The following is an 18,084-nucleotide window of genomic DNA, read 5'->3' as shown; positions in this document are numbered from 1 at the left end:
ACAATACATTGTTTTGGGGCTTTTGCTGCTTTTGAGAGTAAGAACGTCAGAAACAAAGCCCAATAATGGGCTAATAAATAATCTGACTTTTCCCTTTGCAGAAATAAGCACACAATAGTGTGCTGTACATTGGCTTTCAGGGGTTTCCAAACCACCAGGTAGACAACTAGTGGGATTGTTCCCTTATACACCCTTATTAAAGGACATTTTAACTCTTTAGATTTCTACCTGTCTTAGGTGTTTGTAGCTTGTTTTATTAGGTCAGTTCTTTCTGAATATGTCTCCTTTGCAATTATTGCCTCAAAATTAACCACAGTTATAAAGAGCAACTGAAAGGTGAGAAAAGATAAAAAAAAAAAAAAACCACCAATTTCTCCTTCAACCATTATGTTCTTTATGTGCATTATCCTCTTTCTAGGAAAGGAGGGAAAGAAGGAAAGGAGCTCTCTCTGTAGCCAATAATTCCGCTAGTGAACTGAAGAAAGCAAAAGCAGCAGGCAGGGTTTTCCAAACACATCTTCCTCCTTCATGAGTGCAATAATCCAATATTTTATCTCTCTGCTGTAAGCCACACCATTAGATGTTTTTATTACATCTGTGACAACCCAGTAACTTTGCATTCATATCTGTAGTATACTTAATAAAGCTAAAATTTAGTGGTTTTGGAGGAAGAAGGACCCTTTTTAGAGTCTATGTTGATTTAAAAATAAGTTGTGTGCTTAACAAAATGAAAATGTAGCATAGCCTTGGAAATCTGATTTTTACGCAGGGTTAGAATGTAACTGTTTCCTTTTTTTTTTTTTGCATAATTTTGTTGTTAAGGTTTCTGCTAGTTGAGGAACGTAACAATTAAAGTTTGTGTCTGAAAGACTGAACTTTTGTTTTATTGATATGTTGTCATTTTAAGATAGGGGTATTTAAAGTCAGACCTCCTGAGGCCAATACCTAGGCACTTACAGAGTTTTCAAAGGCCCTTGATCATGCTTAGCTCCTACTTATCTCAGTGTGAATTTGACAGACACAGACTGGAGGATTTAACATCATTATAACCGGATGATCTATGAGTAACAGAACTTGGTAAGTCTGGTTCTCTGCAGTGCCACCATAGGAATGCAGAGCAATTCCAGCTCCAACCTCTGTCCCCAGCTCCTCCCATCCTCCCACCCTTTGTATTTCTCCCTTGCTCCCTTCGGCACCCCCTTCCTTTTGGGCTGAGCAGGTTTGGGGGCTGTTCGGGGCACACGTGCACTCAGCCACAGGTCATTCAGCCCTGCCAGACGCTGCTTCTCGGGGCAGGGAAAAGCCTGGCCATAACCACTTCTCCCTCAGGCAGATACAAATTCCGTTTCTCTCATTCAGCCCTGGTTTTCCTGAAGCTGGCCAGCAGGTTCAGAAGTTATGAATGAGTAGAATGGGGCTGGCCACCATGGCACGGTTTCATACACCGGGGCTGTTTTTAGGAAACCAGGCTGAGAGCACCCGACTGTTCGTCACAAACAGGAAAAGTGTGCAGGACCTGGTAATCGTATGCACACAGGGAAATCAACTCCTAGGCAAGGACAACGAGGTGTATTCATTACCTATTTGCTCTGTCACAGCGACAAATACTGTGCAGAAATGCATTCCCTCCCCTTCCAAACTTAAATGTCTAAAGCAGTTTACGTCTGTGAACTTTGAGTTTCACAGAAGCTCTACTTCTGGACTGCCTATGGTAAGCTGGAGTGGCTTTAGACATTTCACCATGAATTACTGCTGGACTTTGCTCACTTCAACATGCTGACCTTTGGCCAGCTGGGGTAGGAGAGAAGCTGGTTGCTCTTGGTGAAACATGATCACAGTGTACCCAGGGAGGGACCTTTTGTAAAGTGCCCCTTAATCAGTTCAGGTTGTCATTTAGGGTTTGCAATGATTTAGGTTCCCCTGATAATTTCACTAGAAGAGCATTTCAAAGCATGATTTCTGTTGTTTCTGTGACCTAAGAAGACCCCACCATGGTTGACCTAAGAAGACCCCACCAGACGGCCTTATGCCTTAGACATGAAGGTTTCTTTCTTTCTTTCTTGAAGCTGACCATGCTCTGAGTACAACTGAATATCTTTGTCAGAAACTGACAGTCGTTTGGAGGCTCCTGCCCTTGGTTGTATGTGGTAGCAGTAAGATCCACAATGGATAATTTCCTTCACTAGTCTAAAATTTACAACCCTCCCGCTCCACTGGGGAGGCAGTGCAGTTATGCTGTTGTTGAAGCACAGGGAAATGAATCACATACAGAGCCAATATGTTGTCAGGCTTGCCCCTGCAGTGGGAGAGGCTAGCCTCTTCCCGTGAAGTGGGCACACGCTGAGTCGGAGCACACACCAGCCAGCACCTGTGGTGGCTCTCAGGGGCCGTGTCCAAGCCCCGAGTGTCTCCCCAGCCAACATCTGTCCTCCTCTTCCTCACACAGGTAGGAGCATTAACTCTCTCCTTGCTCCAGGTCGCAAGTGGTCCATGTCTTACATAGCAACCATCATACCGTGCTCAACAATTGCTCTTTGAATATTATGTTTAATCTTCTAAGGATTTCAATAGCAGACCAGAGTAGCCTTTTCATATGTATAAAGTGGTCTTTTCAGAAGTAAATGTGTGAATACAAAATTGTACATTTTTTTTCCTGTCTGAAATGACGTACCTCAATGATTGCATAAGGAAATGACTTTTCCTTTGTTGGCATCATCAATGTACTTAGGAAATTACATGCAAGGCAATTTTAATCCACTTAGGTTTCGTTTTTAACGATAATTGTTCCCAAAAGAACTGAGAATTTCCAAAGAATTTCCATTATAATGACACAAAAGAAGTCACTTGCCTCAGTATAACCTTACTTCTCTTCATTGGTCTTGTGGCACATCCTCTGGATAAGATTTTGCTTGAATTTAAAAAGGTCAATGATCAAAACAAAGGCACTTTACCACCTGATCACTTTATCTGTATTTTCTGGAATGCACTGCCTTGTACATGTCACCAGTTTCATACCATGAAACATATAAGAAATTAAATTAAATTAAAATTAAATCCTTGATGTAACATTCATGTCAAAGCATGCCTAGATGTGGTGCTTGGGGACATGGTTTAGTGGTAGTCTTGTCAGTGCTAGGTTAACAGTTGTACTTGATGATCTTAGAGGTCTTTTCCAACCTAAATGATTCTGTGATTCTATGATTCTGAGTGAATTGTTTAATTCAGATTAACAAAATTTCCACCAACAAAAATTCAACCAGCTTTTCACATTCACTCCTCAACTAAGCACATAATTTCTTCTACAGATAGAAAATAGCTTTATTTATTTATTTATTTTAATATATATGAAAAGTGTTCAGACCTCAGGCGTGACATGGAAGTCTAAGTATTTGGATAGGTGGCACATGGGTGACAACCTGCTTGCTGCTACATTAATCTGTGTGCTAGACAATGTTGCCACACTCACAAATTCTGTGCTAAGTCATGTTATTGAATCTGACTGAGTAGGACTGGGACAGTCTGCACAAAAATGCCTTCCTTTTTCTTTAGGAATAATCTCCAGTAACAAAGCAGGAAGGGAAGCATCTTCAAATGCAGGTCTCTGCTTACCTCCAGTGGTGCTCTGAAGATAGCACGCACCCGTAGAAAGATCAGAATTAAACCATCGTTGCTGCTCTGTAGCATCTCTTTCTCTGGATATTTGGTAACGTTTGCCTTTAAAATGCACCTATGTGTATTTTCACCAATTAAATGCATTTCTGTAAAAAATTACCTTGCATGTTTGTGAGAGGGGTGAAGGGTAAAGAATCACTGATATTTTTATTCCTGAGAAGAACTTAGCCTTTTTTTTTTTTTCCCAAGAAAAGGGAGTATCTCACTGGTATTGTGGTCATTTGTCACCTGGTTAACTGCAATTTCCTGTTTAATTGTAAATACTTCCTTGCAAACAGCTAAGGTCTCAGATGCGTGGTGAACATTATTTATGCCCATCAACTGAGGACAGTAATTCCCATTGGTTACACCTCTACTAATGATTAAAGCATGCCAGGGTCTCTTCCCTGAACCCAAGGTCAGCACAGCACACAGTATTTTATCTGAAGTCTTCTTCTTCCCCAAAAAACAAGGTAGGTTTGACCACAACACCTACCCTGGGCAGTCCCTAGCCCATGCTTTTTGAGTCTGTGCCCACGACAGTGCAGGTTGGCTGGGCCTAAAACACTGCCAAGGAGAACACGGGCAATTAAACGATGTTAGTAATTGCTTGGTCCCAAAGCCAGCTCTATACGCAGTGCCCCAGGAGGCTGGGTAGAGGCTCAGGAGAGCTTGGTGTGCTGCAGGAGAGATGTGGGAATGGGTCAGGGCCTACCGGCACCTGCCCTGCAGAGGAAAAGAAACGAGACATCAAACAGGGCAGATCTGAGGGGGCAGATGTAGAGTCCATTTTGTGCCTCTACCCCCTCCTTTAGCCAAAGGAAAGGATGCTTCCTGTCTAAGGACCTTCTCATGTAGCTTCTGAGTCTAACCTCAAGGGTTTGGTTATTGCTAGTTTGGAAATGTCCTCTTAAAAATACAGACTGTCCACAAGAGATAGGACATGTGGGGATTTGGTGTGTCCTGGATTAGACATACCTCCAGCTTATGTTTTGTGAGTGGCAAGAGAGTGGCAGATCCTAGGTCATAGTAGAAACATTTTCTTAAGCAATGAAGGGAAGGAGTGATTTAACTAATGGATTTAATAATTACACCTTTCAGACCATTCTTCTCATTCTTAAACATTTCAGCTGTTATTGGCCTTGAAACCACAGACACTTTGCCTGTTTTATCTTGTCAAATATCTGTAGAGGAAAGTTATGTCAACAACGCTCTCGGGTCTTTCTTTGAGAGCAAAGTGTTTTATAGCAGAAGCGTGGTCCCATAAAAAAATCACCGTATCGTGGGGTTTTGTTACTGCTTGCCCGTTAACACTGTCCTTGAGCGTTTTCAAGTTTAATTAGGGCAGCTCTACCCGGCAAGGTGACCTGGGGCGGCTCTGGCCGTCAGAGGCACCACCACTGCCCGAAAGCCCCGTGCCGGCGGTGGGCCCCATCTCAGGTGCAGCCACGGAGGTGAAAGTGCCCTTTTACTATTTGAGTGTGTTTGGTTACGGTGGGTGGTTTCACCACAGGGTTGCAAAGTTCATACCAGGAGTTACACTTGTTTTTCTGCACCATGAAAAGAGCTCTGTATGGAGGTGGCTCTAGGACTGCATATAACAGGTTTGGTGGAGTAAATGCTGACAGAGGGGTATCGGGCCCCTCCTGTTTCCTCCGCTGAGGAAGCACATCTTATTTTGGCAGCAGAGTACTTTTGTTTGCAGTGCTTAAAACCAGAATGAACTTGGGAACAGTGTTTCTGATGTAACTCCGGCCACTGAGACAAAAGCTCTGCTGAAGGAGGCTCGTGGCCATACTCCTAGAGAAGGAGCAGGCAGGAGGCCACCCGCGGACAGGAGGAGCCTGGGCGATGGGGTGAGGTGAGGCAAGGCAGGACCTCCTGAAGGCGTGAGCAAATTTGCACTCGGCCACGGGGACAAAGTGCACCGTGCCAAGGTGCCAGGAGGGGGGACCGTGATTCTGGCTCTGGATGCTCCTCTCAGCTTCCCCACCACCCTAATGTCAGAGGACAGGTGTCTGGGCCTGTCATTATCCCTTAACCCTAAACTAGTTTTAAACAGGACCTTGTCACATCAGCTTTTTACCATAAGAAGTCCAGTCCCAGATATCCTGGCAGCGTTAACCATAGTGTAAAGCTCATCTGCTTAACACTTAGACTTCTTCAGTAATGATGCCTTCACTACGGATGGTAGCAGAGACATTGTCTAATCCATAAAAAGCCACATTTTGTAATCCTGACAATGAATCAGCATTCTCTGGCATGTCAGTTGTGAACGTGTAACAAAACACAATTCAAGAGGCAGGAATTAATGGATGCAGTATACGCCCCTGCAGCTTGTTCACTCTCCTTCTCTCATCAAAATTTTTCCTTCATGTTACTGGAAGACAGAAAAATAAATTTGTCTTCCTAAAGGAAGCTGTCAGTCTCCTTATCTGAATACCTCTTTTTATAAATGATTTCCAAGTGGTGTGTAATGTCTTATTTTCAATAAGACTTTGAGAACTGAAATAGATAAGAGTATGCCCTAACCAGAGACAACACCTGTTAGCTGGAGAAAAAGCTCTCTCTCTAAATATTCTTATGATCCACTGTGAGCTGTATAGGGGAAAGCAACTGCTGAAAGAGAGGAAATGGTGCCTATATCTGCTAACCACACTCATTTTTGTACCTGGGGTCTGGAAGCCTCCCTTCATCCTGCTGCCAGTATGAGTTCTGAGGTCTTTATCCTCCCTCTTGTGAACATGCGCCACAAAACCCTGTGATGCAAAAAGGTCTCAGAGGGAAAGAGCGAGAATGTTATGTGCTGGGAACCTCTCAGACACCCAAGCTGGCTGGCACATGGTTGGCTTGTGCTGGCTGGACACCCCCACTACCACAGAATGTGGTCACCAGCTGCCCCTCCATCCCATGGGCTTGCAGTGACTGTGGAGCAAACACCACTGCTCTGTGCCTCCGTCCTCAAGTCCTCCAGTACCTTCAGCCTCTTGAGACCTGCGGCACTAAAATTCACTAGCTGCAACTTACTAAGGGTAGCAGTTTGCTGTTCTCCCCAGTGATCTCACTGGATGGTTCAGTGAGCTCCTTGGTACTGCAGAAAGGCCCTTGTCTACCTCCTGTGAAATCTCATCAGCTTCTCCAGAGCAGGAGCCGTGCTGTAAAACCGATTCAGCAGGCTTTTGAAGAAAACCTTCCTTTATTTTCCCCTTAATTTGCACTGTGCTAGTAATCTGACAAATGCTTCAAGCCAGCACTGGTGCCAAAAGGACTGGTCTCACCAGCGTGTGTGTGGTGTGGCCACATAAACGTTCGGGGCAGCATAAACCAAGGGCCCACAGGGGTGGCTGTGGGGAGCATGGAGTGGGACCTCAAATAGGCAGTTCACAATGTTTGTGAAAAAGTGGTGCGAGACATTGGTCTCAAACAGCCATATTGGGCTAGGGAAAGGTAAATCTTCTCCCCTTTGAATGTTTTATTTACCAAGAGACCAAAAAGCAATCATCAGATTAATCTCCCTTGTAGATATGTCTGTCCAGAACCCAACCTGTATTTATTTACTGGAAAGCAAACATCCTACAGAAATGTAATGGTTGTGGCTGTTGTGGCTATATAAAAATTCTTTGGGTTTTGCTGGTTTCCTTCTTTTTTTTTTTCTTTTTTTTTTTTTAATGTCCTAATTAAAACCCATCACACTCAATGGTTTTATTCAGTATCCATCTTCTTCAATTTTGGAACCTAAAGCCTGCTTTCAGGCTGAAATGAAAGCAAAAAAAATTGCATGGGGAAACTGAGCTTCCCCTCCAGGGAGATCCTCTGCGCTGACTTTGACTGCAGGGCAGCAAAGGGTTTGCTAAAATGAAACACAAACTTTGTATGGCGACGGTTAAGGTTGTCAGGGCAACTCTGGCTGCCCATGAACCAGAGAAGCCTGGGATTAAAACACAAAAGGCGAAAGCCCACCGTGTCCTTGGCCACCTGCATAGCTCCGCAGGACTCTGGTCAGCAGGTCCCCGGAAGGACCCTACCTCCAGCCCCAGCTCTCAGTGCCCACGCAGCACCTTGTCCCAGCAGCAGCAGGATGCAGGACTGCTGCTCTCCGTGAACCTGGCAGGCTCGTGTGGGATGACGTTGCGTTTAGGAGCACCTCCAGGACTGCAGGTTTGATCTGGAAAAGCTCCCGGTTAAAATCAGAGCCAGTTTTCCCCCTGGTGGAACTCCACCTCCAGGGCTGTGACGTTGTCCTCTGCAGGTAGGGGCATGGGAGGTGGCTGGGGCTGGCAGGGCAGGAGGGGAGTCTGCCTTTGCGAGGGCGTTTTCTGGGAATCCTCCGTGATGTGGCAAGATAAGGGCCAGAGCACTGACGTGGCTTACACACTGAGACAGCTTCAGCCGTAGAGAACCTGGAAAATTGTTGTCTTTGAGTGCTAGCCTGGGTGCCTGAACACCTCTGAAAACCTCTTGAGACCATATGGTAAAAGCTGTTTTGAGATGCATAATTACATGTTGCATACTATCCGTCCATAGAGAAAAAAAAAAGAAAAAAAAAAGAGAGGGAGAGAGAGAAAAAGAGTTTTGGTACACAAAACAAGGGGCTGTACTTTCTCTGAACAGTCTTAGCAAATTTTGGTCTGCACCAGCTTTAAGTCAGGAAATTGAGAACTGTGCTGTATTAACTCACATTTTATAAGAACAGGTGTAAAACAGCATGTTATTCATTTAAATAAAGTGATGTTGCCTCTTTAAACATTCAAATAGGCAATAAAATGGTTCTACAAACATGCGAGAACCTGTTTCACCAAACACAAAAAGCTTTTGTTAAAAAGAGAAGTAAAAGAAAGAAAATGAAAAAAGAAAAAGGAAAAAAAAAGTTATCAATGTTAACATTATGAGAACCTAATTTTTGTGTCTGTATAGTGGCTGAGGTGGGGTTTATATGCAAATATACTGATAAACTCTAAACACTTTTGAGATCAGAGACCTTGCAGGTCAATCATAAATTTATGTGTCCTTTTGGTGAAATATTTTAGCTGGCACATTCCCTTCTTATTCTAGCACAATCTCTCAGTAGTCTTTGAAGACCAAATGTGACCATAAAAGCCAACCCATTGCTCCCTTCTCCTTTCATTTTCTCACGTCTGCACCACCACAGGATGCCATGCTGCCAACCTGAATACCTCCTGACAGCCCATTTCCTAGCATGCTCATCAAAAACACTAGCTCTTATCCAGATAATGACCCTCCCCAGCTAAATGATACACCTGTGATCAACCTCTGGATCTCTGAAAGCATTTGGGTTTGATCTTTGGAAAAATCCCAGAAAGCACTAACAATGCTTTATTAGAGTTTTTCATTGTGTGGAGCCCACCTAATTAGCAGAAGCAAGAGCATGCGTCTGTTCCTAGAAGAGGCAGGTGAGAGGAAGCTTACAATCTCCTTGACAGCCTTTTCTGCACCAGGGAGCAGGTTCCTATCTGATACCCATTAGTACATTCCAGTGCATCTCACCTTTTCTTCAAATATCCAGCCTTTTCTCTCACTGTATTCAACAGAACAATTGTTTAGGAAAGGCCTTTCACATGTAATCCCACTACAAGCAAGAACAAGAGGAAATGGAAGATCTATGGGAAACAAGCATGGACGGGACCAGATCTCTGCACTGTTCCCATAAACATCTCTTGGGATTTGACCCCTGCTTAGCTATCAATCATCAAAAAGAGGAAATAATTACATATCTATGGTAGTATTGTAGTGAAGGGTGACTCCTCATGATTGCAGTCAAGCTGTGCCTCAGGAGAGAAGATGTGTTTCTATTCTTACTGCAGCTCAGGGGTGCTCTGAGTAAAGTACAGTAAGGCCTCCGCGAGCCTTCTTTTCTCCAAGCTAAATCCCAGCTGCTCCTCATAAGACTTGTTCTTTAGGATGACGCTGGCGTCCTTACAAAGAGGCATATGAAAAGTTGTATAATCACTATGAAACGCACTGTGCGAGAAGCCAAAGGGAAGTAGGTGCCTAATGACAGGGAAAGCTGGGAGACACACATAGGAAAACTTCCAGAATTCTGCCCAACTTTCTAAGTTCCCTCTAAAAACACAGCCTGCAAGACAAAATAATGTATTTTCGATTTCTGCCATTGGGAATGCTAACACTTCAGAACACCATGCAACAACTTGATCTGCTGATGTTCATTATTGTAAACGTTAATGGGGCATATCTTGGAGACAAACAACAAACTGGGGCTAAAAGTGAAAGTACAAAATGAAAGCCAAGAGTTTGATCCGCCTCCCTACGTGTTCCTGATCCACATGGTATGTTGAAGAGCCTTCTAAAAATGAGTACACTGCACACAAGCTCATCGGCTTGCTAGCAGCAGTGCTTTCTCATTCCACTCACACCAGACTACTCTTCCCCGTGCATTCAAATATGTGCATGATAGGTGAGCTGATAGGATTCATGTTATAATGCTTACAAGCAAGGTTAAGATTAGCTTGTTTTCCAACAGAAAAAATGCAAAGTCAGGAGATGGATACTGATTTAAAATATTAATTAATCTGATTGGTGGGAGTTTTGTGAGCTTATACCAACTAAATACCATTTATACTCCCTTCCCTATATAGACAAGTGAGATTGAAGGATGGACCTGGTTTTGGCAGAATCTCCTAGATTTTTAACCCCAGATTTGAGACTGGTTCTTTCTACAGTCTTGGGCAAACCGCTGTATTTCCATGCTGTGGCTCCCCTGCCTGGAGAGCAGCGCCTGCTTCTCTGCAGCCTTCTCACAACTAACAAGTTAACGTTTGCAGAGAGGAATTCTGAGGATAAAAGACATGAACTAGGTTTGGGCTGCAGCAGTACTGGGTCCAGGATCCGGGCTGCAGGTGTGTTTGTGCAGTGCCTAACACACCGTGGCCACGGTGTTGTGGATAAACAAGTCTAAAAAGTTGGAGCAGACTGCACGCAATCACCATTTGGATTTGTAGTGTGAGTAGAGCAGATACTCTTTCTGTTCACTCCTGGCAGCCACCACAATGATGTTTCTTTTTCCAGTCCTTGCCATCCTCCGAATTTCTCTCTCCAGCTTGGAGACTTCTAATTTTTGAGCTGTTCTCTCTATACCCTTTGAATCCCCTATTCCTTTCCTCTGTTGACCAGTGTCTGAATCTGTAGTATAAGGGCATCTCCAAGTTTGCATGCCCACATTAAGCCACTCTGAGGACAAGAACAAATCGTTACCAAGAACCTTCTGATACAAGCTGACAGCACTTTCTCCACAGAATCCATCCCTCACAGACTGTCGTTGAGAGTAAGACACTTCTTCCGTGCAGGGATGTCCTGAGTTTGCTGGCTGTGTGCTTCTTGGCTGGAGCTTTGGACCAAGCTTTACTTGGGCAAAAAAGAGACAGGAAAGGAACAGGAAATGGCACGGCCCAGGTGGAGGCCCTTCCTAGAGCCAAGCTGAGTGGGGCCGTGAGCTGCCGGCGCTGTGCTCCTGCTGTTTGCCTTCGCTGCAGGCCGCCCTTTCCCCGGATTTGGTCGGCTCCCAAGGCATGCCCCGCTCCCTCTGCTCCTGCCGGCCGGTTATGCTTGCTGCTTGCCAGACTGGCGAATCCATCATCCCGAGCGTGTTTTGGTTTGGTTCCTCCTCTTGACCGCTCGAGAAGGTGTGTTGTTTGCTTTGCCTAAGTGCTTCTGGGGCCTAATGTCCCGTTGTTATGTACAGACCATTTCTGCTGTCATGAATCATGTTTTACCACCCCTTTGCCTTTGCTTCTGCACCAGGCTTTTTTCTTCCAAGCAAACACATTTGAGTTCCGTGTTTGCGGCCAAAACAGCGTGCGCCAGGCATTGAGCACGAGCTTCTCGCTCCAGGAGCCGCAGGCCATTTCTCTTCAAGCATAAATGGGCCCGGCACAGCCTTAAAATAATTTTTCCAGACACATATGAAGAAAAAGATTTTGCTGAAAACTTTGTGCCGTCAAGCAAAATATGCCCTTCTCTTATCTTATCTGTTGTGAGTAACTCAAGCTATTTGCACAACGCCTTGTGCTAGGAAGGAGTTGTTTGTACATGTTTCACTCCCTTTTCTGCAAGTTTTGAATTTTGAATGAAATCTTTCTGTTCAAATGTCCCCCCCAACCCTCACCCCACCCGCGACGATGTCGAAGTTTCTTTTGCCTATTCTTCCCTTAAGGTTTGGCCCAGCCCTCCCGAAATCCATTCGTTTCAGACGGTTTCCCATTAATTTTCAAGCCACCGTTGAGAGCTCTCGGCGTCTGGCAGCGCTCACATCCCCTTTCCCTTCTGTCCCACCCACTCGGCCTCGGCCTGAGAGCCCTTAACAAATGACTCCCAAGGAATTTACATGGCTAGCGCCGGCTGACCAATAAAGCAATGCACAAACTCTATAACCAGGTCGCGCAGCTCGTGCGATTAGGAAGGAAGGCTGCTCCGGCGAAGGCACGAGCCCTCCTAACTCGTCGCGGTTGGATCGCGGGACCGGGGCGGTAAGGGAAATGCTGCTTGCTCCATAAGGGCTTTCTGCACGGTTTTCCTTCAGCAGGTTGTTGGGACCAAATGTGTGTCAGCGGCAAGGTATCGGAGTGGGGTTTTTCCCTCCTTTGGACAGGCTTAAAGGGTTGTATGAGAAGGAAGCAACTCCTGAGCTGGAGCTGTGAGCTTAGTTTATGAATAACTACCAGAATCTACATGGCAACTCACACAGCAAATGTCAGAACCGTAAAAACTAAAATAATGATATGTCAGACAGAAGAAAACAAATCAAATCAGGTTCCGGAGAGGTCCTTTCTATTAATTTAAATTACTGAAGTGAAAGATAGCCATTTACAGCTGTCATATGCTTTGTTTTCAATGGGATTGTCTCTGCCGTCGTCCTTTTGTGCTGACTGTTATTTTGTTCTGTACTTATTCGAGAGATTGACACCAAAATGGAGCTTTAGAAGTGGGTTATCAGCCTTAAGTAGAGAATTTGGGGCAGATAAATTGAAGGTGGCTAAGAAGTTTGAACAAGCAGAATATGTATGCAAGTATTATTAATACATGTGAATTTATGTAACTCATTCTGTGTGCTGATAACATTTTAGAAGAACAAGGTTCTGATATTATTCTATTCACATTCTACCGAAGTAGCATGTGAAACTTTTAAGGCTGGTCTGTGACATAGGACACGTGACGTTAATCTGTTCATCCTTATTTATTTATTTGCTCATTTATTGCTTTATTGGCGTCACTGCTGATAACAACAGCAGAGTTTGAACTTAAACCTGGAAAAAAAAGCACTTGACTCTATTTTTTTTTAAAGAAACGGAAACAGTAAGGTTCAGGTGTGCTCCAGCTTAAACCAATGGCAAAATCGTTCATTCACATGAGGACCAGCCATGGTGCAAATTGCTCCACCACACTTTGCACACCCAAGCCTGCCATGGGTGAGCTGGCACTCAGAGTGTGCAAGGGATGTCACAGGAAAACTTTACTGTCCTGCCTTGCATCTTTTCCAGTCATATACTTGCAGTTGAACTCCAAAGGCCTTTACACTTAGCACAATCTACGGTGACCCATGTTGGTGTTGGCTGATGATGTTGGTGTTGGCTGATGATGTTGATCCTAAGACCTTGCCAGGTGTCTGAAAGAGTTGAGAGAGATTTTTAATTAAATTAAGCTAACCCTGTTAATCTAACAGGCCTGCTGAACTTGTCCTTTTTGCTCATCCAGACAAGTCTACCAAAAGTTTGTTGCAATGTTGTTGGTTTGATTATTTTTCCATGGGTTTCTCATTAGCTCTGTACTGTACAACTGAGATTAGATAACATGTTGGATAAAAATATGTAAAGTTAACGAAGGAGGAGGCATTTTGCTAGTCTGTTTAATCATTTCTATTCAATTTTGTATTCCAGTTACAATCTTTGCTGAAGAATCGATAATGAAACAGATGATTTTTGTCTTCGTTCTTCAGCCTTTAATTTGAAAAAAAAAAAAAAGAACAAAACAAACAAACAAAAAACCATACAGTTAAGGTCAGCAGAAGGTGAATTTCAAATGACGTGTCTCAAATCCCATTCTTTTTCTGAAATGCATGGCAATTTCTTTTCCAAACCATGGGTATTTGCAACAGAGGTATAATTTCAGTAGATTTAAATTGTTTTGAATTAACTCAGAATAGCAAGGGTGCCTCCTGAGAGAGTCCCTGCCTTGGTTAAACATTTTTTTTTAATTTATAATATTAACCCTGGGCACGGGTAACGAGTACTGGAAATCTCCTCCTTGTACTTGTAAACCTTGTTTCTCAATTTCAACCCAAGGTTCAAAGGTTTGCACAAACTTCTTAGATCAGAGGTCAGGTACAAATTGCTGCACTTTGCAGCTCCATTCTGCCGATATGACAGAATTTCACAGCAAAGACGATTGCCTTTCATCCCCCTCTCCTCTGCACACGGGCAACGCCAGGCAGTTAAAAGCGTGATATGTACAAGCCAGCCATTGGTACCTGGGTTTAATAAATAACTAACTAGGTTTCAGTGGTGCAAGGTGCATATTATAAAAGGGGTCAAATGTCAGTGCACAAAGAGAAAAAAAAAAAACATGGCAGTCACTGACTAAGCCAAATGCTTTGAGTTTAATGTACTTTTGGTGGCGAACGTTCACATCCAGCTCTGTGGTTTGCTCCATGCTGATTTTCATTTCTGTGACCGGAGGGGAAGGGAACAAGTTGGGCCACTTTCAGCCTTCCTTTAAATCACTGCTGAAATCCGAGTGGCAGGCTGGGCCCCCCTCTTGTTGTTGCGGCATTCACGTGGTAAACACAAAACTGTGAGAACACAGCAATAAAAATAGCACAAAAGATTAGTGCGAACTGAAAAGTCTTAAGCTATTTAATTGTTATAAAATCAACTAAGCGAGTAGACTTTGTATGAACAAGCCGTGTGTGCTGTGTTTCATTCTGGGATCTCTGCAAGAGCTGGATGAAAAAAAAAGCAAATCAGAAAAGCTGAAAATGGAACTGCAGTTTACAAAACTTTTTAGGTGTCCTCGCTTGCATTGTAGAGTGGAACATGTTGCAGTGATGCTAGCGTAGGTAGATAGACAGACAGGCAGACAGAGACAGACAGTGTTCTACATTTTAGTAACCAAAAAAAATAACAACTATGCACATACCTATCCCTACACCTCAGAGTTCAGGAAAGCATTACACAGACATTTGAAGTGAGTGAATGACTTGGATCACTCTCTTTTATAGACAGATAGACAGATATATATAGGTTTTTTTCTCCTTAGAGACAAGTGGAATAGGCAAATGTATCTGTCCTGTACAACAATTAACAGGTGGTTCTACTTTTGTTTTTGCTTTTCAGCTGTCAAAGATCCCTTTTACTGTCTTTCTGACAGCAAAATCTCACAAGTTCATAGTCCACACAAGGTGAAACACTTCTTCCTTTCAAAGCAGACAGTTGGCGAGGAGGACACACTTACCTGTACCAGAATCTCTGCAGAGAACGCTGGTTAATTGCTTTCATGGTAAACAGACTCGGCAAAAAGTTTCCCATCAAGTCTAGCTCATCTACTATAGGAAACACTTGTTATATATGAAGTGATTATGCTGCACTTTATTTATAAGTCACGTATATATAAGTCACGTATATTCCTGTTTGACAGTAGTAATAATAGGCTTTGTGGACTAAATTGAAATATGGGAATCTGGGGTGAAGGGAAGGGTTGTGTTTCCTGATTCGGAAAGCTGATAATAGTCATTACACAACCCATCTCTCATCTTCTCAGCTTTCCTCAACATGTGGCTTCAATATCTTGCAGGATAGTAACTTCAGGCTTAGCCAGCAACCGGTCCTATTGAAATATCTGAGAGTTGTATAATTGTTTAGAGTTGGACTGGCTGAAAGACAGAGCTGGGGCAAACTATACAACACACAGGTTACACAACTTGTTGGGACAAAGTTCTGAATGACTTGCAGCAAAGTGTATTATACAATACAGGAGGAGACTGGGTTTCACTCACCCAAACTTTCTTCAGAAGTGGCTTAAACTGAGAGGGTTGACTTTGCACAGCAGTAGATCACTCAGGGAACATGTGCTTCATTGCCAGAATGCATATTGCAGAAACAGGGAAAATAAAAACTGTTTTGGTAAGAAGCTGTAGATATTGGTGGTGCTCTGGCATATTAGTAACTTTTTTTTTTTTCATCAGCATTGCTTCATTCTTGCCTTGGAAAATCTATATATATATGAACAGACTTTGTGCTTGAGATCATAGAAAAGCAATGGCATTAAGCACATCCCAGGCTCAGGAAATTTTTCTCATTTTATTATTTGGGTTATCATTATTAAAACTTAGATTCTTCTGCTTGAATACTACTTTTGCAGTTTTTAGGCCAGGAGGTCAGATGGTTGAGGGGCCTTCATCCTGTGAATGTTCACAGTTGGGCTTAGATAGTTCTGATAGGTAATGCAAGTGGAACCTCTGACAGCCTTTGCAGGATCGCTCTCCAAATTAAATATGCCTTAGAAGGATGCACAAAGAGTTGGTAACCAAATAGACAAGAATCTGGCACAATACAAGCTTATTTTGTAGGGGAATCATAATTTCAGTTCCATTTGTTTATTGTGTATAAAATTTCTGTGACATAAGATTAATATGACCACAGAAAGTGGTATAATATGACTAAGAGAATAAGGTCTGTCATAGTTACTGTTCTTAATGATGGTGATGGAAACAAGAAGTTTAACCTTCAAATCCTACTCTGAAGTTGTAGCCAATTGTTGACTCTACAAATTCAGTGTTCAACTCTCTCACTAACATTGAAGTTTTAATCTGGGAAATTCCAGCATGTTAGCTTAGAGAATAATTTCAGGTGTTTTCCACTTAAGGAGCAAGAAATTAAATAACAGACTTACAATAACTTTGCTATCATTTTTAACCAAATACATTGCCTTTGGTTGGTGCCTGGGGGTTATAAACAGTCCCTGCAAGACTTTTAAGGCAGGGTTTTCAGCAGTGCTCATCAGTATCTTAAATATAACCCTATAGAAGCCATTAGAGTCCTACAAATGACATCAGGGGGAGTAGTGCTAGATGCTGAGTATTCTTGGAAATATCACCCTTAATTTTTTATTTCTTTTAATTGTGTTCCTTTTTGGATGTTCCAATAAGAAACATGACTGGCCACAAAATAAATAAATAAATAAACAAATAAATACATAAATAAATAAAATGAAGCCAACAGCTTTTAGCATGTTTTAAATGAAACCAAACACTGCTCACATGCTTGGGCCACTTAGGACAAATTTAAACAACTGAGAATAGTGCATGGACCCCTGCTCTCCTGTAGCTCCATGCTGAAAATGGCTTCTCACTCCCAGAAGATTAACCCGCTCCATGACAGGAAAACACATACTGGCCGGAATACAGAGTTTAAGCTTGAAATACAAACTCTTCCACTGAAATCAGTGGCTAGACCCCTCCTGATAAGAACCAGATCAGGATCCCTGGTGTCACCACTAGCAGAAGTGGGAAAGTCAGCAGCTAGTCTAAGGATTTAGTAGGTCAGAAAATCCAACTGTCCTGGAAAACTTCATGTGTGTGAAGGAAAAGCTCAGTCCAGAGGATGTCCTCAAAACATATTAAGCATCTCTTCTCTTCCAGCAGAACCATTCCTCATATAATCACAAAGTCTCTACTATTTTCTGGTGTTGGACTTTGCTACTGTACCCTAATCCTCCCTGGCCTTACTTCTCCCCATGCCAATCTCTAGAAGAGAGATGCTGACAAGACCTTCTGACTTGGCTCAGAGGTGTCAGTCACTTCTGTCGCCTCCCTGGCTCCTCTGTCTCTGCAGAGACCTCCAAAGCTCTGTAAACCTCTGTTCAGCCAGTTTTCTTCCCTTGTTTTCTCTCTCTGCCGTGAGTGCAGCACTTCTCCTGGGCAGAGAGCCGCCGCTGTACCTGTTCGTGTCTGAGCATACAAGGGAGGTGATGCGGTGCAGCAAACGCTGCTGCATGTGCATCTCCTCGGGTCCCGCACGGCACCGGAGCCGAAAGGTGCCTCCCTGGTGACCCCAGCATGACTTGGGCATGTCTGATTGCCGCAACGCAGGCACACACGTAACTACGGGAATGCGCGGCGCTGTAGCAGTGCCAACAGCAGGATAACTCACACGGCAGACGTGTCCTTGTCAATACCTGGCACGGGGCTGATCCACGAGATTACTCTCCCAAGCTGCTCACCGCAAGCTGCTCATCAAGTGAACCACTTTCTCCAGAGTTCTGCCTAAGTGACCCAGACTTGGAAAAGCCACCTTTTCAAAGCGTTTAAGCTAGCCTGGGGCAACTTTTTCACCCCACTCAGCTGCAGGTAAAGCAGTGTGTCTGACACACTGCAGACAGGTGTCATGGCCTGTTGGCCTCAAGCGT

General features: G+C 43.5%; 1 protein-coding gene across 5 annotated transcripts in view; it reads left to right on the top strand.

Moving 5' to 3' along the window:
• The window catches only part of RBM47 (RNA binding motif protein 47), a 77,673-nt gene that overhangs the window by 43,959 nt on the left and 15,630 nt on the right, over positions 1 to 18,084 (top strand). For 2 of the 5 annotated variants that reach the window (XM_013186009.3, XM_066995772.1), the window contains exon 1: positions 11,874 to 12,152. The exons of the other annotated variants lie outside the window; for them this stretch is intronic. In XM_013186009.3, coding sequence (XP_013041463.3) covers positions 12,040 to 12,152 — 113 coding nt within the window. In that variant the 5' untranslated portion in view covers positions 11,874 to 12,039. Of the gene's footprint in view, positions 1 to 11,873; positions 12,153 to 18,084 lie in introns of those variants that run through there. 5 annotated transcript variants of the gene reach the window in all.

The sequence above is a fragment of the Anser cygnoides genome, chromosome 4 (assembly GCF_040182565.1).
Source record: "Anser cygnoides isolate HZ-2024a breed goose chromosome 4, Taihu_goose_T2T_genome, whole genome shotgun sequence".
Lineage (NCBI taxonomy): Eukaryota > Metazoa > Chordata > Aves > Anseriformes > Anatidae > Anser > Anser cygnoides.
This window is presented reverse-complemented; position numbering and strand designations above follow the sequence as displayed.